The 26,859-nt window shown below is 37.9% G+C and overlaps 1 protein-coding gene across 5 annotated transcripts in view; it reads left to right on the top strand.

The window, feature by feature from the left end:
* The window catches only part of nonC (serine/threonine-protein kinase Smg1), a 352,394-nt gene that overhangs the window by 99,122 nt on the left and 226,413 nt on the right, over positions 1–26,859 (top strand). For all 5 annotated transcript variants that reach the window (XM_083136748.1, XM_083136746.1, XM_083136747.1 and 2 more), the window contains exons 24-31: positions 2,146–2,357; positions 4,489–4,657; positions 7,760–8,094; positions 14,616–14,878; positions 16,179–16,480; positions 20,215–20,406; positions 22,470–22,779; positions 25,641–25,804. In XM_083136748.1, the coding sequence (XP_082992874.1) occupies positions 2,146–2,357; positions 4,489–4,657; positions 7,760–8,094; positions 14,616–14,878; positions 16,179–16,480; positions 20,215–20,406; positions 22,470–22,779; positions 25,641–25,804 (1,947 nt within the window). The remainder of the gene's footprint in view (positions 1–2,145; positions 2,358–4,488; positions 4,658–7,759; positions 8,095–14,615; positions 14,879–16,178; positions 16,481–20,214; positions 20,407–22,469; positions 22,780–25,640; positions 25,805–26,859) is intronic.

Here is a 26,859-nt window from a genome sequence, read left to right as displayed (position 1 = left end):
TTAACATTTTTACTAAAAAGTGTTTCGAAAGATGATGTGCATGAACTAGGAGAGTGGATGGGACGTTCGGGCTACAAATGGCGCTCATATGACATTCAGAACGAGATCATTGATATATTAGGGAGATCTGTTTTGCACTCCGTGGTAGCAGATATTAAAAGTCGGGAATATTTTGCTATTATGGTTGACAAAACTTGTGACATATCCATCCGTGGACAATTAATATTCTGCATTCGAACTGTGAATTAAAAAAAATATATTTTTGAGGAATTATGGGCTTTTATTAGGGGTGCGTGGGACGGGATCGGGACGGGAAAAATTTTCAATTTCCCAACAAAGTCGGGAAATTTTCGGGATGGGAAATGTTCGAAATTTTCCGAAGCTCTGAAAATCTCGAATTCTACACGTCATTTTCACTTTAATTGATTTCTGGATTAAAAACCAACAAACAAAACCACAAATTGACAATGCAGAAAACGTCGAGAAATAACGATATTTTAAAATGAGCATTTGGTATTTCCCGACTGCTCGGGATCCCGAAAAGTCGGGAAATCATTTCCCGAAGTCGGGATCGGGACGGGAATTTTTTTTTTTTCCCAATCCCGGTCCCAACTTTTCGGGATCCCGCACACCCCTAGCTTTTATGAGATTCCGAACACTGAGGACAAAACTTTAAAAAGGGGGAGAATGAGTCATTCATTAATTTATTTCATTGATCAGTAGCCCCCCCAATAATTTTGACAAGTCGGCGCCCCTGCTTACATATATAAACACATCATCCTGTAAATAATTGTAAGATTATTTTATTAACATTGAAAAGGTTAAGTGCACAATTTATAGAAAATGTGAAATCTTGGAGTGCAAATTCAGGGTTTTATAAATTCATTCTGAAAATAAGAATTACCTTATTTACTCATGTATAATGTGCACTTTTTTCCAAAATTGTTGTCCAAAAATGTAGAGCGTATTTTGCACAGAATAATTCGGACAGCCAACATGAAACCGTACAGGGTCATTCCATGATTTTGTGACACTTGCATTGATTTTTCATTTTTACGGAACCCTATCATGTTAATTATCGTAAAGCTTCAATTCTGCAGTTTCTGAATATCGCCAGTATTCTATTCAAGATTGTGACACTAATGTGCAATGCGGTTGACATAAGCTCATCACAAAATGAAGGAACGTTCTGATTTTTATGATACTTTGGATGAAAGAATAGACAATAAAAAAGGAAGAAATTATTAAAATGTATTACTGGCCATATAATATGATACATTTTATCTTGCCAGTACTCCTGCTAGCCAAATAGTTAGCATTCTATTGCGTACCAGGTTCAATCCTTTCTGAGAACCCAAACATTTTTATGTTGATCTAGCCTCGTGAGGACAATTGGGAGTTACTTGAAATGAAGTAATAGCAGACTCTAGTCTAGAAAGCCAGATAACAGCAGCATTGCAAGTTGATGCTGTGACCACCCAATATCCAATGAAACCTAACAGGCCATGATATTCAAAGGGCTGTTGAATTATGGAAGTAATTAATTAGCATTGGATTTCTTGTACACCATGTTTGATCAATAATTCACGAAAACCTAAAAACTTTATAATAATTAAGCTCAGCCAATAGTCTTGATCGATATCCACTGATGCTGATAGTTGAAAATGGTAAGAGTTTATAGTAGTTCAGAAGAATCTAAATTTTAATGTATAGTTTTTCCGTTGAAATTGTACTGTATCAATCTACGAGAGTTTTCCTTTAAAATATTCATAACTTCACACAAGATAACCATTTAATCATAAAATGCATTTTTCCCCACACAATGTTTTTGCATAAGTGAAAAGTATGCATTTTTCATGATTTCAGACTCCATGAAAATGCAGAATACTTGTGGACCCTGTGGTACACCCGGACTGGAAATGTATTGCCAGTATCAAAGATTAAATTCCAATGAATACTTTCTGATACTGATACCATTGGTTTGGATGATATCGATATTGCCTTAGTCCTCATGATCAAATTTACAACTGTGTACAATAAGAAATGAATTCAAACTTTTGTCGTATCCTTGTAATTCTCATTGGACCATTATTTTTATTATTTGCTTCAATTCAGTACCATTCAATTTACAATTCTCTGCTTCAGTTTCAGAATAACGTCAGCTTAAATTACATCAAAGCATTATGCCAGTTTGATGAAGATAATTACGTTGCGGCAAAAGACCATCTGAAGTGGTGTTCGCCCTCTGACCAAGACAAGAATTGGAGCATTTACAGAATTTTAAGTCAATCTGAATCCCTGTTAGTGAATGTAGCCATATCTGCAGCAGCGGAGGGAGGAAAGATAACTGATGCAAGGTGGGTTTACAACATAGTTTCAAGTTTCTTAAGTAGTGAATTAATGAATAAGTTGTGATAGTATTGAGTAAAACGTAATCCACACTCTTTATGTAGGCCATTCAGGGACTTTGTCTTCATTATTATTGTTATTTGATATATAGGTATGTTTTTGCAAATATTGGTTACTGGAAATATATTACTACTAATGTTCTACACAACATATTTGTCATTTAAATGTGATTATCATTAATGTTAAAATTACATGTTAAATTGCATCCAGTGATAGATATGATATTTTGGTTGTCTAGTAGTGTGCAGTTTGTGCACAATTTCAGTAGAACTGTAGGAATACGTGCATTTGAAATATAAGTATGTTCCACGTTGCACAAATTAATGGTTATATCCTATTAATTTCGAAGGCTCTCTGTCGTCATTCACTAAGGGTACAGCATCTGGAGCAGAGATGGCGGTGATGCGGTACCATCTCTGCTCCAGATGCCGTACCCTTAGTGAATGAAGACAGAGAGCCTTCAAAATTAATAGGATATAACGAGTAAATTGTGCAACGTGGAAATATGAAATTTCAAAATTTCACGTAAGTAATTTTAAACCGCGTTTACTGCATCCATCATGAATAATCATTTAATAGAAAAGCGATGCAGTATTTAGCATGCCAAGAATAATAATGTTATGAAGAATTCTGTTTGTGCATTGTAAATATCAGCAGGAATTTTACACTGATTGAAAGAAGGTATTGGTATATATGCAATAAAGGAATCAAGTGAATAAGATTTAAAAGCATTAGGATAAAACAGAGATTCAAAATTACTTTTCTTGACATTTTTTTTTTCTCTACAGGACAATAGTGAACACAAAGTATACTCTATGATCAAATAGGTGCCAGCTCGACGTTCGACGCTAACACCCAACTTAACCTAGCTGATACCCTGAGAATTCTTGTTCGAATCATGTCGTCAGGAAAGCTACAATTCCTATTTTCAGACAAACCAAGCTTTTGCAATGGAAGAGGATGTGCATATTTAAGCATTTACTTGAAATAAAAGTAAAGAAGGGAGATATGATCCTATGCATAAAAATTATAACTAAATGACACAATATTGCACTAATTGTACAATATATTTAGATATGAGTGCCATTTTTCTTGTAGTGGCAACATGTATGGGAAAGAGAGATGAAAGAAGATACATACCTGGATCATTTACAATCCTTCAATGTAATCTCCTGCTGCTGTGTAAACACGTTTCCAAACTTCTGGCTGTCGTTGGATGCCGTTGATAGCTCCCGTTCGTGCCAGTGTGCGCAGAGACTACCCTGTGCCTAAAATGATGCTACGGATGTATGGGGGCATTTCCCCCTCAGCGGTTCCTTCATCGTGGGAAACATATCAAAGTCGCAAGGACTCATGTCAGGAGAATAAGGTGCCCCAACACCTCCCAACCCCATTATTGCAGTACATTCTTCACCACTTGTGCGGTATGACATCTTGCGTTATCATGAAGAATGATGGGTCCTGATTGCAGGAGATGTGGTCTTTTGCACGTAAAAGCAGGGTGCAAATTGTCACGAAGGTAACACGTAATAGTCTGCATTCACTGTAACACCTTGTCGAACACTATGTGCAAGGATAACCCCTTCATGGTCATATGCAACAATCAACATCACCTTCAAATTCGCCGGTTCCTTGACTTTTTTTTGGACGTGGTGAAGCTGGATGATGCCACTCATTCAACTGCCGCTTCAATTACGGCTCATATGATCTGGCTCACGTCTTGTCAGTGGCATTATTGTGAGTAAGGAATGTGTTACCTTTCACGTGCAACCTGAAATTTCATGAATATTCGCTGTTCTTCACGTGTGAACATTGTTCAGGGCAATATTATACACGCACACTTCACTTTATCGTCTTCTAACTACCACGCAACAGTACTATTCAGCACTAAACACCTACACACGATCCGTAGTTCAAGAATAAACATGACCCGACCATCTTTTGTTTCAGCAACAACTGACAAGCATATACCAACAGTGTTGCCACTACAATAAAAATGGCCCTCGTATATCGGATCAGTAAAATTATCAGCAATTTACTTCTTAATACTATTATTTATTATTATATTTTACTTTCCAGCCTTGCTTTGGAACAAATTGAAAGTGGCCGTCACATCCTACAATGCCACCTGCAAGAAGGTGTAAGAAATAGACCGGCAGAGTTTGCTCAGGAAGTTCTGGTGCTTCAGTATGCAGCTTCTGGCCTGCAAAATATTCTGCAGGAAAAGCCCATCAACCATTTTAGTCTGGTAAGTATTGGCTGATAATTTAGAGAGAATAAAGACATGTTTCATAAGTTGGCAGGCCTGTTTACAGACCCAGCAACATGTTCAGTGACATTGGTGTTGAACAGGTAGTAAGGAAAAAACTCTGTTCTTTAGGACAGGACAAGTGGCTGCTGGAACATGTAGGTTTGCTTCATGTTACTAAATCTAGAAATCTAGAAATGTGTGTTGTACGTTCTATGGAATTTTTACTGCAGAATTTATTACTACTCTGGGAATGGCAGATTAATATACCAAAAAGAAGTACTTGCTTATGTGCAAAACTGTTTTTTTTCTGTTTTCTCCCTCCTCCGCCTCCATAAACTTGCTGTACCAAGCAGTGGTATATACTGAGTCCAAGATCTGGGCTATCTATGTCATGTAGTCCTAGGCTACGAATAGAAATACATTTACCAACTCCTAAGAAATAAGGTTGCCAACTCGTAGGAAATTACAGCTCTTTTCAGTTCTTATGGCATGCACTCTAGAAGCTGGCAGGGGAAGTGGGGAGTGGGGAACATGCCACTGACCAACCAGAGAACAGACCACCTAGCGGTGGAGCCGAGAGTTACACAGTCGCGGGAGGAAGCTGCAGCGCTAACTTCGTTCTGCACGTTGCTGTGTTGCCAATTCACCGCGTTGCTGATGGTGTTTTGCCCCAGTGTTGATTCCTGTTTGTTATGAGCGGAATGTAGGAATAAGATACGTGGGAGTAATTATTGTCGCATCGTGTATTGCCTAACTGCATTGTTTCTTCAATAATCGTGTATGTGGCATGTGATGTGACATTTATTTGTACTCTCGTTGTTCCATTCGGAGCTTTGTGTTTATCAACGCAGTAAGTATCGTACGATGGCGAACAGGAAGGAGTTAGTTCGTAGCCAAGGCAGGAAAATAATCAGTAGGGTTCATGAATATTTTCAAAAGGAAGCAGAAAACAGTGGTCCCTTGGTAAGTGTGCTCAAAGTGCAACAGAGTGTGTTGGAAGATTGTAGAGTGAGTTTGCGAACCGTGCAGCATATTGTTAGGGAAGGCAAAGACAGTCTTGAGGCTTCGGGTTTCACGTCTTTTGAATCACCGCTCAAACGAATCAAAAGGAACAGTATCACAAAGGCAATCAACGGTTGTGATAAAGATATAATAATAAGAATTATCCTCGGGTATTATGTAAAGGGTGAATATCCAACACTGAACAAATTTTCGCTGATTTGCATACATTAATAAGCTTTCAGTGGGGAGTTTCGTCATTGTGGAGGATACTGAAGTCTATGTGGTTCAAGTACAAAAAGGCGAAAAGTAAATCTTCTAAAAACTAAGGAACCTTTGTCCTATATAGGTATTTTATTTAGATGAAACGTACATACATCAGAATTACGCTCCAACGAAAATCTGGCAAAATAAAGAGGGTACAGGGGGTTTAAAGGTGCGTGTGGGTAAAGGTGGGCACATTATTGTTTGTCACGTAGGTTCCAGTCACACTGGTTTTCTACAGGAATGTAAATTCGTTTTCATTGGTGTTTGCAGTTTTTAGATACACTCGACGAAAGGAACATCAAAGACGCAGTGATTGTAATGGACAATGCTAGCTACCATTCGGTACAGTTGGAAAGAATTCCTACAACGTATACACTTGATATCATACACTTATCGGTATTCTACTGACCACAAGATGGGAATAATATGGATTCTCAGGCCATACGCGAACAATGGGACGTCTGTATTTCATGGTTCTTTCGAGTTCAACTCGCCTTTCCCGCTACTCTGGCAACGATGCAGTCTCTCTCTCTAACCGGCCTGTCTCGTTGCACTGGATAGGTCGTTTCACCGCTCTCCACTTCCCCTGCTAGCTTCTAGAGTGCATGCCGTAACAACTGAAAAGAACTATAGGTTGGCAACTCATAGGAAATTAGGTTGCCAACTCCAGAATCAGCATCATCTCCTCACAGATATGAATAATATTATTTACAATTTTATTCTCTAGACTTCAGGCTTTGGCCTAGCTAGCCTAGCCTAGAATATACGCTCCTGGTACCAAGATTTAACCTGTAAGAGGCGGATTGGACCTGATGTCAAACAAAATTAAAATAATTTGGGAGCATCCTTCCTTCTGTACCATTCTGCATTGCCCGATCATATCATTGTGACACATGGAACAACAGTTACGAGAATTTCCGACCACTTTTATCTTGTTGGGGCCCCCTTCTACACTATGTGCCACTTTGTGTGCTGACTGTATATTGTTTTTCGTTCTGACTGCATGCTTTGGGTTGCATTTCAAAATAATAATTTACGTCTTAGCAAGATATTGGCGATTGTCAGCCAACTAGTGTGGGAAATGTAGGTGCTTTCGAAACGGCAGGAAAAAGAGACAGGCTTCAGGTTTAAAATACGTAAGTGGCACATCTGGCATCATCTTCCACACTCCACCACTCCCTGGTAAATGCTGTTTGCATATGGAGGTAGCACCATACCATGAAGGCACATTTAGGGGATGTGATGGTAGGGCCCCACACATTCTAGATCTCTGTCATTTTATAGGTGATGTGATCAGTACCATGCTCTGACCACCTTTACCCCCCCCCCCACCAGGTACTCATTAATTTGAGGCTGGGTGAGCCCCAGAGCCACTTTATGCTTTGACAAGCCCCGGAAAATTCTAACTGTAGATCACCCTCCCTCGGAATCAAACCCAGGTTTCCTGTATGGCATTCAGATGCCATATTGCTTGTGGAGGTTCCCCTTGATATCCCTCTTGTCTTGATGAACTAAAAAAAACGAAACCACGTTCCTTCCACATTGTGCTCCACCCCATTTTCCTGATTAAACACACTCAAATTACTTCGACTACACAAACCTGTAATGGGGGTGTGCAGAAAATTTGTAGTTCACAATTGCAATGCTATCCTCAACAGTTTTGTAATGATTAAAATCCATCAGACTTCTGGAACACCCTGTACAATATTGATTGCATTTCATACCAATTACTTAGATACAGAACAGATATGTACCCAGCTTAGGTTTGCATTACGTCTTGTTTATGCTTTCAATGTTTTTATGATTTAGATTATATTATTTTGTGTGTTACAGATGGAGGGAGGCAACATTGAATCCATGAGTTCCCCAGTGCTCTCGCAAGTTTTATGGTGGGGGAAATATTTTGGTGATCTAAACAGGGAAGACCTGGTATACCAGTGTAATCTGAATAGGCTGAGGTTGGAAGTTGCTAGAGTTGCAAGAAAAGAAGGTAACTTGAACCTTGCTCAGAAACTTCTAGTCAAGTACTTGTCTACGGAGAAGATGGTTTCCATCGACAAAGGAAACAAATTGGAGGAAGTTGTTCAAAATCTTGATCTCACGTCATCAACTGTGATGTACCCACAGAAGGCGAAAGCCTTGACTGAAATATCAAAACTACTGTATGGGTAAGTATCCATTTTCTGGTACTCAAGGGATATCAACTTGTGACATTGCTGCTCTTTTCTTGTGTAACAATTCTCTCTCTCTCTCTCTGGAGCATAGTTAGCTCTTAATAGCACTAACTCTCTAGCCTTTTTAAACCCGAAGGTTCATGGCTGCAGCAACACAGGCCTTCCATCTGTCCCTGGCCTGAGCAAGATCTGTATACTCTTTTCGATTCCTACCAATATCCCTTAGGTCCATTTCAACATTATTCCTCCATCTTCATCTTGGTCTTCCTACTGGTCTCTTACCATCAGGTTTCCCAACAAGAATCCTGTAAACTCCTCTTTCCTCTCCCATTCGTGACACATGACCTGCCCACCTAAGTTTTCTTGATTTAATCATTCTAATAATATCTGGACATGAATATAAATTATGTAACCTTCTCCACTCACCTGTCTCCTCATCCCTTTTAGGCCCAAATATTTTCCTAAGGATCTTATTTTCAAACACTCTCAATTTGTGTTCCTCTTTCAATGTAAGGGACCAAGTTTCGCATCCATATTATATTATAGGCAAAATTACAGTTTTCTATATTTTAACTTTCAGTTTCTTAGATATTAAACGAGGAGACAAAAGTTTATGAACAGAAAAGTAACATGCATTTCCTGAATTAAGCCTGCTTTTTATTTCCTCTTTAATATCATTCTCATTTGTTAAGATTACTCCTAAGTACTTTAATTTGGAAACTGGTTCAAACGAGTTGTTATCATTAATTAGATTTTGATTATTACCTAACATTTGGTTTCGGCCTGTAAGCATATATTTAGTTTTCTCTTTGTTAACTTCCAAACCTATCTCTTTAGCTGCTTTGAAAAATATTTTAGCATTATTCTTAATTGTATTTACATCATCCCCCAGTAAGTCTACATCATCTGCATATGCTAACAGCTGAGTCACACCATTTAATTTTAGTCCTTCTTTAGTTTCTTTTATCTTCCTAACAGCATATTCTAAGACAAAATTAAATAGCAATGGAGATAATGCATCTGTTTCACTGGTGCATACTTTTATCATATTAACAAGCTTCTTAGGTATTCCAAACTCTACTAATATATTATGTAATTTATCTCCTTTGGCTGAATCATATGCTTTTTTTAAAAATCAAATAATAGCTGAAGGACATTTTGATTATATTCCAACTCTTAATAGACTATACTTAATACTCTCAGGGGTAGGAAATCACTCAGCAACTATAAAAGAACACTACCATTTATTCACATTGCTTCCCAAGAATGTGGTTGCTTCTCACACATACCGTATTTACGTGTGTATAATGTGTGTGTGCGTGTATAATACGCACCCTCGTTTTTGATGGGGAAAAGCAACAAAAAATATATATCTCATATATAATGCGCAGTACAGTTCAGGTCCCAGAAATGGCTTTCTTACTGTCGGACTAACATTTACGTATTTCATTTAAAATTAATCAGTAGATCAAAAAAACAAGCTTTTCCTTGCTTTCGTAACTGCTGCATTCACCACGCGACCTTGAACTTCCAGACGTTAACTTTTCATAGGAGAGGAGGGAGCAAAGTTATCAACCGCCCTTTCAAGGTCGCAGTGTGTGATGCTTACAATAGATGGACGACATCAACGCAGCATGAACTCGCACAAAGCGTGAGGGTGAAACGTTGCATCGCTGCCGATTGTGAATGGGTTCATGCGGACATTTCAGACAGCTTGTATTAGTAACTGGGAGTGAATGACGAAATTAAGTGTAAACGTTATTTATTTATTTACGTGAGTCAAGCTGCAATAGTGCAGTAAATATACAGTAGTTATTTCTATTTGGTAAGTGTTGACGTAATTATTTTACCTTCATATTTGTTACAGTCAACTCTCGATACAACGACCTTTCACAGTTCCCGGAAAAAAGGTAGTTATTTCAAAGGGGTCGTTATTGGAATTTGCACCAATAACTATTATTGGGAGATAATCGGGCAGAATGAATGTTGGATTTCATACGGGTCTACTAGAGCATTGCCTGTTACAAGATGAACTGGTAAGGTAAGCTCTCTCGGAAGATCTTACCTTTCTAGGCACAAAAAAAAAAAGTGGGGCTGTAAATTTTGTTCTGGTTCGGCTGTGTAAAATACATCGTAAAAATGTCATGTTTTCCTTCCTTCAACCAACTTCTAATTCACTCCCTCCCCCATTCCAGGGAGCAGTCCTTCCTCTTCCTCGACTTGCATTGTAAGCCAACCTGAAAAAGGAAACTTGTGATCTGTTTGCACCCAATGTGTTTTCTAAGACACATTGAACAGTGTCGCACTCGATAATCATTTTGGTTTGGAAACTGTATATTTAGTCCCTACTAGCCCAAAAGCATCAAATGAACTCAAAACAAGCTTTATAAAACCTGCGCATTTTCAGATATCAAAATGGGAGATCGTTATTTACTCTCACGTTAATCGACAATAATCGATGTCAGCTTATACATTGAGCACTTTTTTTAAAAGTCATTCTCAGCTTACACATCCATATTTATCTGAACATCTCTTATAACAAACAGTCACCAGGTTTACACATAAAGATAAACTGATTTCAATATCAAATTGGTTGGCTTAATATCAAAATTCTGCTAGCAACTACCTGTAATACACATAGAACAACGTTATAAAGTATGCCTTTAATATTTTTAGAAACTTACTGATAATTATATGTACAATGGAACACCATTTTTACATTCCCAGGGTGTAAGGGGTGCTCCTTCCACATAGTGCACCCAATAGTACACCCTGGACTGCAGATATAATTTTGTTTGTGTTGTCCTGTGTTTTGTCCTTATTTGTGCTGAGTGCTCCTTTAGAGCCTCAGCTTTTAACGGAAGTCAGAAGATTTTATGATTTTAGTTATGCAACGTTAGAGTTGTTATGTGTAACGATAAGGGGCTGGACCCCGCACAGTGTGACGGGTGCAAAATAGCCTTAGTGCTGATGCACCCAAAATTTTAAATTCAAATTCAAATTCATTTTTACATTCCCAGATTTCACATTTTCCTGTATTGTACATTCAATCCTGATAATCCCACGTAGCAAAATGTAAAATTTTCCCCGATATTACGTTTTCCCACATTTTAAGTTTTTTCAGCTTTGTCCCCTGAAAAACATGAAATTGAGGTTCCATTGTACAGTACTTGTACAGGTTGTTGCAAACTGTTAATGACAATGTAGCTGAGTTTGGCAGTCACTAATACAAGTTACTTTGTTTTTATTTTATTTTCAAAGTAATGTGTTACAGTAATTTTAACCAAAAAGTATTTACCTTGAATATAATGTGCTACTTTATCATACAACATGATGTATAAAGAGATTTCAATTCATCCATGTATGCATATATAACCCATAGCGCGACAGCCCATGAAGGGCCAGGGCTTACCTACCGACTGCTGGTCTCCCTCCCACACTGTTCCTCCGTCACATGTTATAGCGTGGAGATCTTAGACCAGTATTGGGGTGACGGGTGATCAGCCCGACGAACCCCCAGCCATTGTTGTAGGTCTTCTTGACTGGGTTACGCTCACTCACTCGGAGCTTCCCAATTTCCTCACGATGGTGGGTTGCCACCGGCCCTATACGTAGGCCGAATAAATTCCGACCAGAGCCGGATTCGAACCTACGCCGTCCTGCAGCGAAAGATCTCAAGACGAGTGAACGCCTTAACCCGCTTGACTACGGAGGAGGACCCATATATGCATATAGTACACCACTAACATGCATATGTATATGTTCACATGATTGTCAGTCACTGAACTAATGGTTTCTGAGAAGACATAAAGTACCGTCCTTAATTTATGAGAAATCAGGTTTTGTTCTAGCAAACAAATTGACCAGTTCCAAATTCAGGGTAACACAAGAAAAGTAGTGCTTAAAGAAAGTAATGTTGCAATCACTGATTTGTTACAGCAATGATAATCCAATTACAGAAAAACGAGTAATCATTTATTACTTGCATTATGTTGTTACACCTCCTCAAATCTAAAAATCCAATTATCATTAATATTGTCAATAATTGGGTGGATCTAATATTTCTCTAGTCTATAATTGAAGAAACACTTCTGCAATTTTTTAAAGTTCTTTTTATTATACCGGATTTAATCACGTATAATGCAAATTTTTTTCCAAAATTTTTGCCCCCAAAAACTGTGTGGTGTGTATTATGCATGGAATAATTCAGACAGTCAACATGAAACCATAGAGGGTCGTTCCATGATTTTGGTACACTTGCATTGACTTTTCATGTTTACGGAACACTATCATGTTATATATTGTTGTAAAGCTTAAATTCTGCAGTTTCTGAATATGTCAACAGTAGGGATGGGCCGATATGAAATTTTGGCCGATACCGATAAAGTAACGATATAAAATTTACCGATACCGATAACCGATATTCTACCGATCTGACATAAAATTAGAAATGGTCCTTGAAGAACCTGAAAGGTTCATTGGCCTCCTTAATAAATGTGTGTTTCAAGGCGTCTGCAGTGCAAAAGAAGTTGCATATTTAGACATTTACTTTTTTAGAAAGTAGGGATGACGATTATCCATAAAAATTACATCAAAATGGCATAATTTTGCACTAAATTATCAGATATTTATCAACATATCGGATCGGTAAAATAATCGGTAATTTTACCGATAAACCGATACACCGATATGCCCATATCGGCCGATAGCGATAGAGTACCGATTAATCGGTCCCATCCCTAGTCAACAGTATTCCATTCATGATGGCGACACTAATATGCAATGCTGTTGACATAAGCTCATCACAAAATGAAGGTACGTTCTGATTTTATGGTACTTGGGATGAAAGAAAATAAAAATAAAATAATAATTAAAATGTATTACTGGCCAAACAATATGACATGTATGGAGTGTGTAAATGCCTTAATGGAAGAAATCATGTGCTGCTAACTGTTAGTTTGAGGGTCTGAATGTCCCTCGTATAGTTGTTACGTTCGTCACAGAAAAATAATATTTTTATGTTTTAATTTATAAAAAGTAAAGTATGAGCAAAAGTCTCATACCAAAGTTAGAGCCTAAATATAACCTTTTTCAGAAAAGTTCCGTGACTGATTTTTTTTATTCTTTACCTGTGATATTCAAACACAAGAAATGGGTGTTATTCAGTCACCTGATATGTGTTCTGAATAGAAATGGCCTTGGAAGTGTTTCCATGTAAACACACTAGGTGACAGGGCTGTGCTGAGCAGCCCACTGTTTGGCTTGTTGGCGCATTTAGTTGGAAGTTACACAAGTGTCATGATGGATGTGCATTCCGAGCAGAGAGTTAACATTAAGTTTTGTGTTAAGCTGGGAAACCCGTAGTGAAACATGGAATATGATACAGCAAGCATTTGGTGACAAGGCATTATGGAGAAGCCGTATCTTTGAAAGGCACAAAAGGTTTCGGAAGGGCAGAGATTCAGTGCAAGATGATCCAAAGACAATGTTGATCCAATTTTTTCATGCTAAAGGTTTGGTGCACCATGAACATCTGCCTGAAGGACAAACGATAAAGAAAAACCTTTATATTCACGTCCTGAAACATTTGCGTCAAGCAATTCTGTGGCGCCATCCTGATTTGTGGGCATCTTGGCAATGGTTCTTATTGCACGACAATGCAAGGCCACATACTGCTTTACCAGTCCAGGATTTTCTGGCCAAGCATTGTATCTCTGCTCTACCACATCCCCCATATTTACCCACCAGTTACGGTGTGATTATTTTTTATCTCCCCATGTGCAAACACCGCTGAAAGGGAAGCGTTATGAAGATATTGGTAGCAATCCAAACGGTTTTGTGACAGATGTGCTGAGAATCATCCTAGATGAAGCTATCCCTGCTTGCTGTCCATGACCTCCAGAAACTGTGCCCGCTGTGTATAGATAGCCAAGGGGACTATTTTCACAAAACCTAGGACCATTAGTTCCTAAGTTGAATAAATTATTTTTTACGGGCTCAGTCCTGGAACTTTTCTGACAAAGGTTATATAAACAATAAATGACCTCATAAACTATATTTGGAAATATCCCTCCAAAGTGCCAATAAAATCTGTGACTAATATAACCACATCAATGTGGCCAACATACAGGCCCTAGAACAATGTTAGACACATTTGCTGGTTTCTTGATCGGCATAGCAGCAGCTCTAAGACCTACAACCAAGAAACCCATTCCTTGAACCTGAATTGTACTGCGCATTATAATTGAGATATAATTGTGTTTTGCTTTTCCCCATCAAAAACCAGTGTGTGCATTATACATGCATAAATACGGTAATTCTCAATCCTTGTTTCTGTAAAACCAATTTCAAAATAAGTACAGTGGAACGATGATTTCAGAGGATGTGATTTATTTAGATTCGTTATAAAATGTTAGTGATTTTATTTCAGATTGTTCATTGGTAGGAATCTTGATTTTTGTTAGACCGTACCTTTTTTAATGAAAGTTAAATGAAAGTATCTCCTTTTATTTCAGTATGGAGAATCATGAAAAAGCACTCCATGTAATGTCAATGTCAGCTCTCAGTGTGTCGAAGTTAGTCAACCGATCAGATTTAAGCCCACATGATCCAATGAGAGAGCACGGTGCAAGATTGCTGTTAACTCTATCCAAGTGGTTGCAGCAGGAAGTGCGGTTGATGGAGCCAGGTGTTGATGATGATGCTGTGAACGTGAGAAGTGCACTGGGGCAATTGTTACATTGGGAAAAATTATATGATGTAACCTTGCCAATCCCAAGTAAGTACTGCATCTGGTATATACATTGAAGATTTATGTTGCTAAAGGCCTTAATACTAATGTATTTGAATTATTAATGAGTAGAAATTTGATCGCACTGACCACAGACCAGCTCATTGAGTTGTTTTTTGTTACAATGAGCTACTGTTGAAAACAACCTCTTTCAATAAAGTAGTGACCAATTTATATAATTTAAGACTGTAAATTATTTTGATCAGTATAGAAGGTATTTTACCTAATTTGAAAAGATGGGCCTGTGCGATGGTGCAGTTGTAGCATCGTCGCCTTGTAATCAAGGGGCCCTGGGTTCGATTCCCAGTGGAGGCACATAGTGGTTCGGATTCCACTTTAAACTGTAGGTCCAGTTCACATGATATAACATTGAGCACACAATATATACTGTAACTACTGTACAAGGCATAACTGCATTGATAACATTATCACTACAGTGTACAGAACAGTATCTGATACAGTGAAAAGGATTCAAAAACTGTTGTCTTTACAACAGTAAGTACACTATAATCATGTTACTTAAAATACTATGCGGTATTTTTATTTAGTGTAGAGTACATTGAATACAGTATATTTCTAATCATTCAAAATTTCATTTGTCTGGAACTGACACAGTTCTATCAGATTTGGATAAACTTTTTTTTTTTCAAACCTTTATGCATTTTGTACTTGAAATGGGTTCACTAGAGGCATGCAAATTTCGTTTTTGACGAAAACACAAAATATGAAAGAACATGCTGTAATGTTCATTTTTCATGTTTCTGAAAGGTGTGAGGTGCATTTTCCTACCCTGTTTTGTCACAAAATAATGCGAAATGAACTACAAAATGCGAAATAAACTCTTAAACACGAAATTTACCGTTTATATACCGACGTGACACTTTTTGAAGTCTAAAGTATCCTGTGAGTTATGCAATTCACAGAAAATTGATTAATTCTGCTTCTAAATATTTGAGAAGCAAATATGGGCCCTTTTACACAGGAATAAACTTAATACTCTGGTAACTACATAAATGTGCTATTAGAAGGGATAAGTTTATTTTGTGTAATAAGTGCAGTTTTTAAATCAAATTTAGGATTATATTCACAATTTTAAAACCAAAATGTTATTTTATATAGCACTTTTGATGTGATTATTCACCGCTATAACATCGAAATTTGAACCCGAAATCGACTCTGTTTTTGTACCAAAATTTTGCTTTTTTATTTACCAAAAATATGTGCCTCTAGGGATCACAATACTTGTCTTCTTTATACTTCAATCACGATCTCTGTTGTTTACCACCAGGGTGCAGTTTTATCCAGAATGGGACAATTCCGGTGGTGGACATGGTTGTGGGACGCCTCCTGCAACTGAGCGTAGCCCATTGCCCCCACTTGGCAAAGTCGTGGAGTCAATTTGCCTCTTGGTGCTACAAATGGGGGAGGAAGATGGTGGATGCTGCAAGTGAAAGTGGTGGACAACTGTCTGAGATGGACAAAGCAGCCGTGCAGAAGCTGATGCCAGAAGGGACCACGTGTGATGACCTTGATAAGGTGTACAGTATTCTTAGTCAGACCAGAGCTGTAGCAGACGAAGAAGATATTGAAGTAAGTGGATTTAGCTCCTAATTTTGAAAACTATTATGTTTCTGGATCTTATGTTTTTGTACATTTTGTTTTGGTTTATTGCCAGAATTAATGATAATTTTACTGATTTGATACATCTATAAATATCTTATTATTTAGTGCACTATTCTGCCAGTTTGTTGTAATTTGTTGTGCATTTTTTTTTTTAAAGTAAATGTCTCAACATGCAGCTTCTTTTGCATTCCAGTCATCTAATAGCATATGTTTTTTAAGGAGGTCAATAAACCATTGAGGTTTTTGTAAAGTACTATTTGGAATTTTATATCAGTATCAGTAAATTTTATGTGCCAAAATTTCATATCAGTCCATCCCAAATATATGTGTGTAGATGGGTTATCAAATACCTAATTATTAAAACAGGTACGAAATACAGTCACTAACAGCTAATATTTTTTCAATCCCAATACAGCATGACACCTTTAAAAAGGCAAAGGTAAAGTGCTCCCCTGTGCATAGCACCACGCCATGAAGGTGGTGAGTGGGGGTGATGTGATCAGCATCATGCCCCTGACCGCCTTTACCCCCCAGGGTTTCCCCCAGGTACCCATGTTATTCGACGCTGGGTGGGCGCCGGGGCCGCTTCCATCGTTAGAAAAGTTCCCGGATTTGAACCGGCCGGGGATCGGACCCGGGACCTTTAGCATGGTAGTCAGATGCGTTACCGACTGAGCCACCGTGGCCTTTATGAAGTGTAAATATTCTGGAAATACCAAATTCACAATTTAAATTTATCTTGTGCCCATATTTTTCTGAGGAAATAGAAGTTGTTATTAAATGACAGGTATATTAATATTGTGATAAATGATTATCTTATTTGATGTAAAACTTCTAGATGATACAGGAATGAATGAGATAATTAAATGATTAGAATTTATGGGTGCATCAACATTTGCATCCATTTTACTCCATTCATAACAAGATATTCATATCGGTCCAGTCAGGGGTGTAACTAGGCTGGGACATCTAGGGCGGGGCCCAGAAACGCCGGACGACTTTAATTGATTTTCACTGCAGATAGATTATAGTGAAGTGTGAGTCCCAAAGCTGATGGTTTCGTGTAGTTGCACGTCTGCAGTAATCAGTTTCATTTTATTATTGACTGTTCAATGTATATTCTTGGAGCAGATGAGTATCACTTCTACGTCAATAAAAACAGACTGCCTTGATATGATTGCATATGATCTCTCACGTAACGCTCTCTTTGAAATGACTGAGCTTCGGGGAGCATTTGAATCAATTGTTAAAATGATGAAATTATGTTCTAAATAGGAGGATTTCATGAAAATTCTCTGACAAAAGAATCAAAAAGATAAATAATCACTATGACGAACTCTGTCCAAAGACTTGCCAACCGAGAGAGTTGGTTCAACGTACCAATATTTTACCAGATATTAGACACAATTTGTTCACAACTGGAAAATTGTTGTAAAGGCATGAAAGGAGTTGTAGACACATAAAAAGTGATACAGTGTTCTTTATGTCAAGACCTATAGACACCGAACTTCGCAAAGAACCTGGAAAAAATTCAAAAACATTTCCTAATCTTTATTTTATTCATAAATATTATCGGAAGTTCTTTCAAACACAAGATAAAGTGCGTGAATTAGCTTGCTCATCTTCTTGTAATGCAACATAGTTCATTGACTTCTAGTTATTGTGATTGTGCACGGCTTGTTTCATGTACAGCCACAGGCAATAACATGGGACACCTAGATCCTGAAATACTAGCTTCCCTGCAACGCTTTATGTGGCCTTGACTGTACCATACTGTTCCTCTCGCAGAGGTATAGTTTTCTAAATTTAAAGTTATAGAAACTAATTTGCGTAGTACTATGAGTTAGTAATGTCTTAGTGGTCTGGCTTTACTTTCAAGTGAAAATGACACAGCCAAAAAAAATAAAGTTTAACAAGTAATCGATGCTTATGCCTAAATGATAATAAATTTATCTATAATGTAAGCATTATAATTAATCTTAATTTGTTAATGAAGAAAGAATGCATTTCACAGTATATGTTATTATGCACTATTCGTCTCTAGCATTTATCAAACACGAACATATCTTTAATCATAATACTGAGAATAGTATTTGCTTACACCCCATATGCTAAAATTACGCATTTTATATTCGTATATCTAGTCATTATAATAGCATAACTGGGGGCCCCACTCATATAGTCTGCCCCAGGGCTCCCACGGGTCTTGTCGCCCCTGGGTCCAGTCTGAGGCTGGGCTGGTATCGGAAAGTATCAGTTGGATATTATTGATCCATACAGGTCAGAAGGCACACAATTGTTGACCTGCCTTCCATGTCATTCAATGCTGGACTGCATTTTGCAGACTAAGGTGACTCTGGCACCTGGACCTGCAGCCAGGATAATCTTCTGTAGGATTTAAGTTGTGCCGTCCGTGTGTGTTTGTGAGTGTGTCTTCATCCAATTCATCCTCATCATCACAGTTAGCTAAAAGTGGCAATAACCTAATTCAATCAGTCCATGAAATCAAAACGGGCTGGTACTTTTCCCAGTGTTGAATATTTTGCAGGGTTTACAAAAATGCCGAGCAACACTTTCGTGCAGTCAATTATGTAGGAAATTTTCCAAGTTTCCATTTCTTTTCGTTCGGTAATGTGAGGATAATGGATTTTGTGACTTATTTTAATATCCCTATGTACTATTTTCAATATTTTAAACCAAATATATATAGTCAATTGATGTGGTGTAATCACACGGAATACTTACATGATGATATGTATTAATATTTTGAACAACTTATTATTATTCAATAACATTTTCAATCGTTGGTGATGGTAAGAGCCTGTCATTGGTTTTGTTATCAGTTCAGTATGGTATCACCTTAACCCTCCGATAATAAACAATAAATATTAGAGGTGGACTGATGTTAAATTATAAGATAATGGTCAAGTACAGTCATAAAGATTTACAGATACTGTTAACCAACATTTTTACCAATCAGACGCACATATTTTTGGTAAATAAAATACAATTTCGGTGTTATAGCGGGAAAAAAATCAGAAAAAATCGCATCAAAATAGTATATAAAATGATATTTTGGTTTTAAAATTGTGAATATAAACAAAAATTTGATTTGAAAACTGTACTTATTACAAAATAAACATATCCCTTCTAATAGCACATTTATGTAGTTACCAGAGCATTAAGTTTATTCCTGTATAGAGAGGTCCATATTTGCTTCTCAAATATTTACAGCAGAATTAATCAATTCTCCGTGAATTGCCTAACTCGTAGGATAATTCAAAGTTCAGAAAGTATCTCGTCGGTACATAAACTAAAAATTTTGTGTTTAAGAGTATATTTTGCATTTTGCAGTTCATTTCACATCATTTTGTGACAAAACAGGGTTGGAAAATGCACCTCACACCTTTCAAAGACATGAAAAATGAGCTTTGCTGCATGTTATTTCACACTTCATGTTTTCGTCAAAAATGAAATATGCATGCCTCTACCAATCCGATATTAAATGGAAAATATTACATGACAACCAAAATGTTTCGTTAATTATTTTATGTAATCAGGTGGCTGCAATGAGTGTTCCCATCAAAAAATGGAAGTGGTGTATTTATAAATTTACTTTATAAATCATTACAAATTTTCTGTGGCCCTAATCATCTCATAAATAATATTAACAAGAACTATTTCTTTGTGCCTTATTTCAGGATGAGAACATCAAGACAACTGAAATGATCCATAGACAGTTGCAGAGCGTAAGAACCCTTCAGACAGTGAGCATGGAACGTTTATCTCAGTTAGTCGATATTTGGCGTCAGGCCCAGAAGCGTGTGTACAGCTACTACGTCTTTTCAGCACTTGCTTACTTCAAATATTTGGACCTGAGTGGTGAGAAAGGGGTGAGTGTCCTTTGATGTATATTTTCTAGTGGGCTTATTCTGTGCTGATAAAAATTGTAATGAGGATGTCAGTTTGGAACTTGTAACATGCAATTTGCATGCACTCAAAATTTTGGGGTTTGCTACTTTTTTAGTAGATAACCTATTACACTCATGATGCTGGGTCAACACTGAAATATTGTGGGGGCTCTGCAAGTCGAACCTGGGATGATCATTTTGGAGTTTTTTGAAAATTCTGAGTTACATTTTCATACCATACTAGTGACAAATGCAGCAAGGGGTCCCAGGTTCAATATCTAGTGGAGCCATATTGCACACTGGTTCGGATTCCACTTTAAACTGTAGATCCAGTCCCGATTGGCCTATCTGTGTATAAAGTGGACTCAAAACAACAATTCAATCAATCAGTAATTGTCACAAATGCACTCAAGTACAAGTTTCTGAGTAAACTCTAATCACGAAATTAACAGTTTATTTACCAACACAACACTTTCTGCTGGAGTCTGAATTATGTGCAGTGTTTTAAACTGAATTTGAGATTTATTCACTATTTTATCACCAAAATGACATTTGAGGGAGCTTTCAGACTGAAGCAACAAGCGACATCACAACTTTCACACCGAAGTGACAAGACCCCCATCCAGTCTGCAGAAAAGAAATTCATTCACTGTGCATGTGCTACCAACAGATCGAGTTAGCATGTTGCAGTTTTTTTTGTTAAACGCCCACAAGCATGTTTAAAGACATTTTACCAATGTCAACTTCTGTTACTTCTTCCTCTCAGTCTTTCAACAAGCCTTGATGATGACTAAGATGGAGTTGATATCTTGGACAAACTTTTAAAGTCTCTTTAAATGTGTTGCTTAATTATTTGTTTTGTGTGGTGTTCCAACAAACATTTTGCTGGCATGTGACATCAGAAGTTATTTTGTCATATCTAATCAACATGAAACCTACAAGCAACACTTGCAGCTTGTCGTGTCACTTCTGTATGAGAGGTTGCATTTATTTCTCAAGGTTGGTTTTGTAAACGAATTGCGACACTTGTTGAATTTGTCTGAAAGCTCCCATATACGAGAGCCATTTTTCTTGTAGTGGCAACATGTATGAAAAAGAGACATGAAAGAATATACATACCTGCAATCATTTACAATCCTTCAGTGTAATCTCCTACTGCTGCGTGAACACGTTTCCGAACATCTGCCAGTCGTATGATGCCATTGATAGCTCCAATTCATGCTAGTGTGCACAAAAATCGCCCTGTGGCCAAAATAATGCTCCAGGCATCTTGAAAGCTTTTCTCCCTCAGCGGTTTCTTCATCTTGGGAAACAAATCAAAGTCACAGGGACTCATGTCAGGAGAATAAGGTGGGTGCTCAAACACCTCCCCCAACTCCATTGTTGCAGTACGTTCTGCACCACTTGTGCTGTATGGCATCTTGCGTTATCGTGGAGAATGGTGGCTCCTAATTGCAGGAGATGTGGTATTTTGTGCTGATTCATGATCACTTTGAAATGCCTTGGCCCATCTGGCAACGGTACGATATGGTAAAGCGTGGTCCCCACATGCCTCACGTAAGCCCTTGTGAATTTGCTGTGCATTCCTTCCACGTGCAACCTGAAATTTGATGAATATTCGCTGTTCTTCACGCGTGAACATTGTTCAGGGCGATATTATACACACACTTCACTTTAACGTCTTCTAACTACCACACAGCAGTACTATTCAGCACCAAACACCTACACATGATCCATAGTACAAGACTAAACAAGACCCGATTGTCTTTTGTCCCAGCGAAAACTGACAAGCATATACCAACAGTGTTGCCACTACAAGAAAAAAAGCTAAAAGCTTTTGAATTTCAAATATGCACAGGTTTTGTAAAATTCAAGAAAGTAAAATTTGGGATTCCATGGTAAATAGTCTAATTTTATTAAGTATCTTCCTGAAACTTATTTCTCTTTGTGAATGCTTTTTGTGTGAGATTTTCTTCATATCATTGTTAGGTTGAAGTTACCAGCTTTAAACTCAAGATTTTTCTTTCTTTTTTTTGTTTTCATAGGGTGAGAACAGTGCAGCCATGGAAGATAACAACATAACAGCTACGTTAAGGTTGCTTCGACTTATCGTAAAGCATGCATTGGAGCTGCAGGATGTTCTGGAAGAAGGACTTACCTCAACACCGACTGCTCCGTGGAAGGGAATAATACCTCAGCTGTTCTCCAGATTAAATCACCCAGAGCCTTATGTGCGTAGGAGAATATCCGAGCTGCTTTGCAGGGTTGCGGAGGATGCACCTCACCTTATTATGTTCCCGGCTGTGGTTGGCTCCTCAGCTGTACGGGTGAGATCGAAGGATAGCACCTCATCGAGTAAGTGCATAGGAACCGTTTGCTTGAGTTTAGGTTTAGAGCTGTGTCAATAGCATAGTGAGCTGATACTAAAGTCAATACTCTTGCAAATTCCAACTGATGTTGGTAGCAAATTCAAATTGGGCTGAGGGCCTCCCCAATGGCACAGAGGTAGTATCGTTGCCTTGTAATCAAGGGGTCCCAGGTTTGATGCCTGGTGGATGCACATAATGGTTCGAATCTTACTTTAAACTGTAGGTCCAGTCCCATTTAGCCATACTGTACATAAAGTGGACTTACAACACCAACTCAATCAATTGGGCTGAGCAGGTATTGGAGAGCATTTGATTTGATGGTTCTTTTCTGGACTCCTGGTGTCTTGCAAGGTCTCTAAAATGCAAGATTTTTTCCCCTTCTACCTAAATATGATAGACATTATACAAGATGCATTATTTGCATTCTTGCTTTTTTTTTTTCCTTCCTTTTCTTTCTTTCTCGGTATTGTGTGGAAAAATTGTTTTTGTGTTTAGATGTTTTGATATTAACTTATGTGTAAATGTATGAATTATAAGCTGATAGAATTACGTTGAATAGTCTCAGTGAAATACTTATATATACAGTGTGTCTGGGATGAAAAGTAACAATAAGAAAGGCTGACAAATATATGTGTAATGCACTGACAAAAATAGTGTTCACAGCATAGCATAGAGAAACTTCTCATGTTTCCATTGTGCCAGACTTCAGTAGACAAAAGGCATACTCACATAGAGATGTATTGCTAGCAACAAAATCTTGTCGAGTTCTTCAGTATTCTACCACAAGCAGTATGTTGGATATGTGTCTTATTCAGCAACCTAGGAGTCTTTCTTATTGGTGGTGTTTTTCTGGACCCTGCCTTCATATTTGAAAATATTCTGAAGAACTTTCAATTAGAGATGGGGCAGATTAACTGGAACGTTAACAGTATCATCCAATGTAAACATATCAATGTGGCAGGAATGTTGCTTTAGAAGAGTACATATTTTACGGGAACTTGACAACTATGTTGAACATATTAGAAGTTTATTTTGCTTTGGTTAGAACCAAAAAAAAAATTTTCTCTCTATTTTTTGGCATTGTCACTTTTAGGATTTTTTCTTTCCCTTTTGGTCAATTTTTGAAGTTCTTAAACTTTATTCTCCTCCTTCATAGTCATTTCATGTATTTTCATCATGTTTGCTTCTCTCAAAATTCTACATAGGTAAATTCATGTTTTACTTTAGGCGAAAGTGCAGGATGAGAGAACATACATCATCTTGATGCCTGAACACAGATAACTACGAGGCTTGTCCAGAAAGTAAAGATACACACACATTTGCACGTTAGGGGAAAAATGTGTACCAAAGTTGGCAACACTGGCAGTAGCCGTGATCCATACGACGAGGATTGGGAGTGAGTAGTCAGTGCTGCGCTGAGTCTTGTGCGAGGAACACGCATTGGAAATGGCAGCGGCGGTACCGAATCCCGCCAAGTCTGAAGTGCGCACAGTGATCAGTTTTTTGCAGGCACAAGGAAAGTGTCCATCGGAGATCCACCGAGAAATTGTGACTGTGTACGGGAATGTAATGAATCGTCAAAATGTGGCGAAATGGTGCCGTGCCTTCGCAGAAGGTGGACGTGATGTTCATGATGAAGAGAAAAGTGGGAGGCCGTCCGTGATCACTGACGACCTTCGCAATCATATTGAAGCAGAGGTGCGTGCGAATAGACGGGTGACAATTCAAGAATTGTGTGTGATGTTTCCTGACAGTTTAAAAACCACTATTCATGAAGTTGTGACTGGGTTAGGGTACAGAATGTTGTGTGCACGCTGGGTCCCAAAACATTTGACTGACAAACACAAAACCAAACTACTGGGATATGCACGCACTGGACTTCCTTACTCGCTACGCAGAAGAGGTAGATGCATGCATTCCTGGACTCCATTGTGACAGGTGATGAAACATGGGTGTTCCACCATACACCTGAATCCAAGCAGCAGTCACTGCAGTGGTACCCATTCTCCAAAAGCCAAAAAATGCAAAACTTCAATTTCAACCCGCAGGCTGATGGCAACCGTTTTCTGGGATCACCATGGCATCCTGCTGGTGGAATTCATGCCGCGTGGAAGAACGATTAATGCTGAAACCTACTGCCAGACTTTGAAACATCTTCGACGTGCAATTCAAAACAAACTGAGAAGCATGTTGTCAAGGGGAATCAGCTTTATTCATGACAACGCCCGCCCCCATGCAGCAAATGTCACCAAGCATCTGCTTGCACAGTTTCAATGGGAGGTCCTTCACCATCCGCCATACAGCCTCGACCTTGCACACAGCGACTACCACCTGTTCCTGTACCTCAAGAAACATCTTGGTGGAAAACACTTTGCCGACAACGATGAAGTCAGGGAAGAAGTCACAACTTGGTTCCAGATGCAGGCGGCGGGTTTCTAAGATTCAGGGATACAGAAACTTGTTCCGCGTATGAACAAATGTTTGGTCAATGGTGGCACTTATGAGGAGAAATAGCCTCTGTATCAGTGTATCAAGTGTAACTTTAGTTGTGAGCAATACATTTCTTTTATATCTTATTTTTGGTTTGTATCTTTACTTTCCGGACAAGCCTCGTACACAGATAGGAAAGTTCATAAACTTAATGTTGCAAGCAGCTACAGATTAAAAATTTAAACCATCAAGCATCTGGATGTGATGAATTATTCAAATACTTTCACTGGCTTTTTCTTGCCAGTTATGGAAAATGCAAACTTGAATTCATATATGTAACATCAATATCAATATTTTTTACATTGCATAGACATTTTCCGTATGATCAGTACTAACTTGTTCGTTTTCATTCTACAGGATTATTTTGTAACTATCTGTCTCAGCACTCGGGTGATGGAGAATTGGAAGATGAGGAGGAAGAAGAAGAGGAAGAAGATGAAGATACAGCAAGTGGTGAAGAAAATCAAGTGTCTGTGCTCAAAAACTGTTTTCTCGCAATGGTCGACACACTCTCAAAGCAGGTTTGTTCACAGTTTGTGCCTAACCAGTTTTGCTATTTGCCAAATCATTATATATTCTCTTCAGAGAGCCTTTTAGTAGCATAGTTTTAAAGTACCAAAGGATTTGTGTTTGATTTGAGTTTGCAACACCTATTTGCCTTCTTTCCAGTTTCCTTGTTACGCAGATTGCTTGCTATTTTTTTTAAACATTAACATTTGTTGGTCTACGATTTGAAAATGTAAAACTCCAGGTGCACATTTTTGTCCTATATATATTGGTATACTCTGGGTTGTAATCATACCATTCAATGCCCATGGGATAACGACAGAAGTGTAGCAACGGGTGGGCAAAGTGGTGACCGCCTAATGCCTTGCTTTCCATGGGGCTTATATAAAAAAAGTTGCAATAAATAGAAGGTTGAAAAAGCTAATGTCTGTGGACAATTAAACAACATTCTTCTTTTACCTGGTTTTAAATTCTATGTTTCTCTTTATTTAGCTGTGAGTAATACGCACATCACAATATGTTATTAAATTCTAGTTAAATGTTACACTTTGAATACATCAAATATTTAGTATTTTAAATAAATCTGGCAGCAGTTGTCCGATTTTAGAAGCCATCCCACTATAAATAAGCTATGCATAAAATAATTGCTCATTGTATCGAAACTTTCATTGTTGTTAGTGTTATGCATTTTAATGAAACTCTGAATTGAGCATTTATGCTTGCATTAGGCAACAATGAACACTGAACATAAAGGAATGGAAGAAGTTTTTCCAGATTGAAGGTAATAAAAAAAACTTCCTCTGAACGACCATGTGACAAGAACGATTGTCTGGATTGGCCGTATTATCCACAGAAAACATTGACTCAACTCTGGAATATTCAGAAGTTGTTGGTAAAATTATTGAATATAATTTTAACCAGTATTTTTTTGTTTAAATTTTATAATACTTTTGCTGACGTATGCCTGAAGATTTTGTATCAATTTACATTGATATTTCAAAGTTAAACAACGGATAGGGACCCTCATTCTAATCTTGCCCAGGGCCTTGTCATATGTTTCTACGCAAAT

The sequence above is a fragment of the Lepisma saccharinum genome, chromosome 15, assembly GCF_977018435.1.
Source record: "Lepisma saccharinum chromosome 15, izLepSacc3.1, whole genome shotgun sequence".
NCBI classification, from domain to species: Eukaryota; Metazoa; Arthropoda; class Insecta; order Zygentoma; family Lepismatidae; genus Lepisma; species Lepisma saccharinum.
Note: the sequence above shows the minus strand (reverse complement) of the source record. Positions and strands in the feature narration are given on the sequence as shown.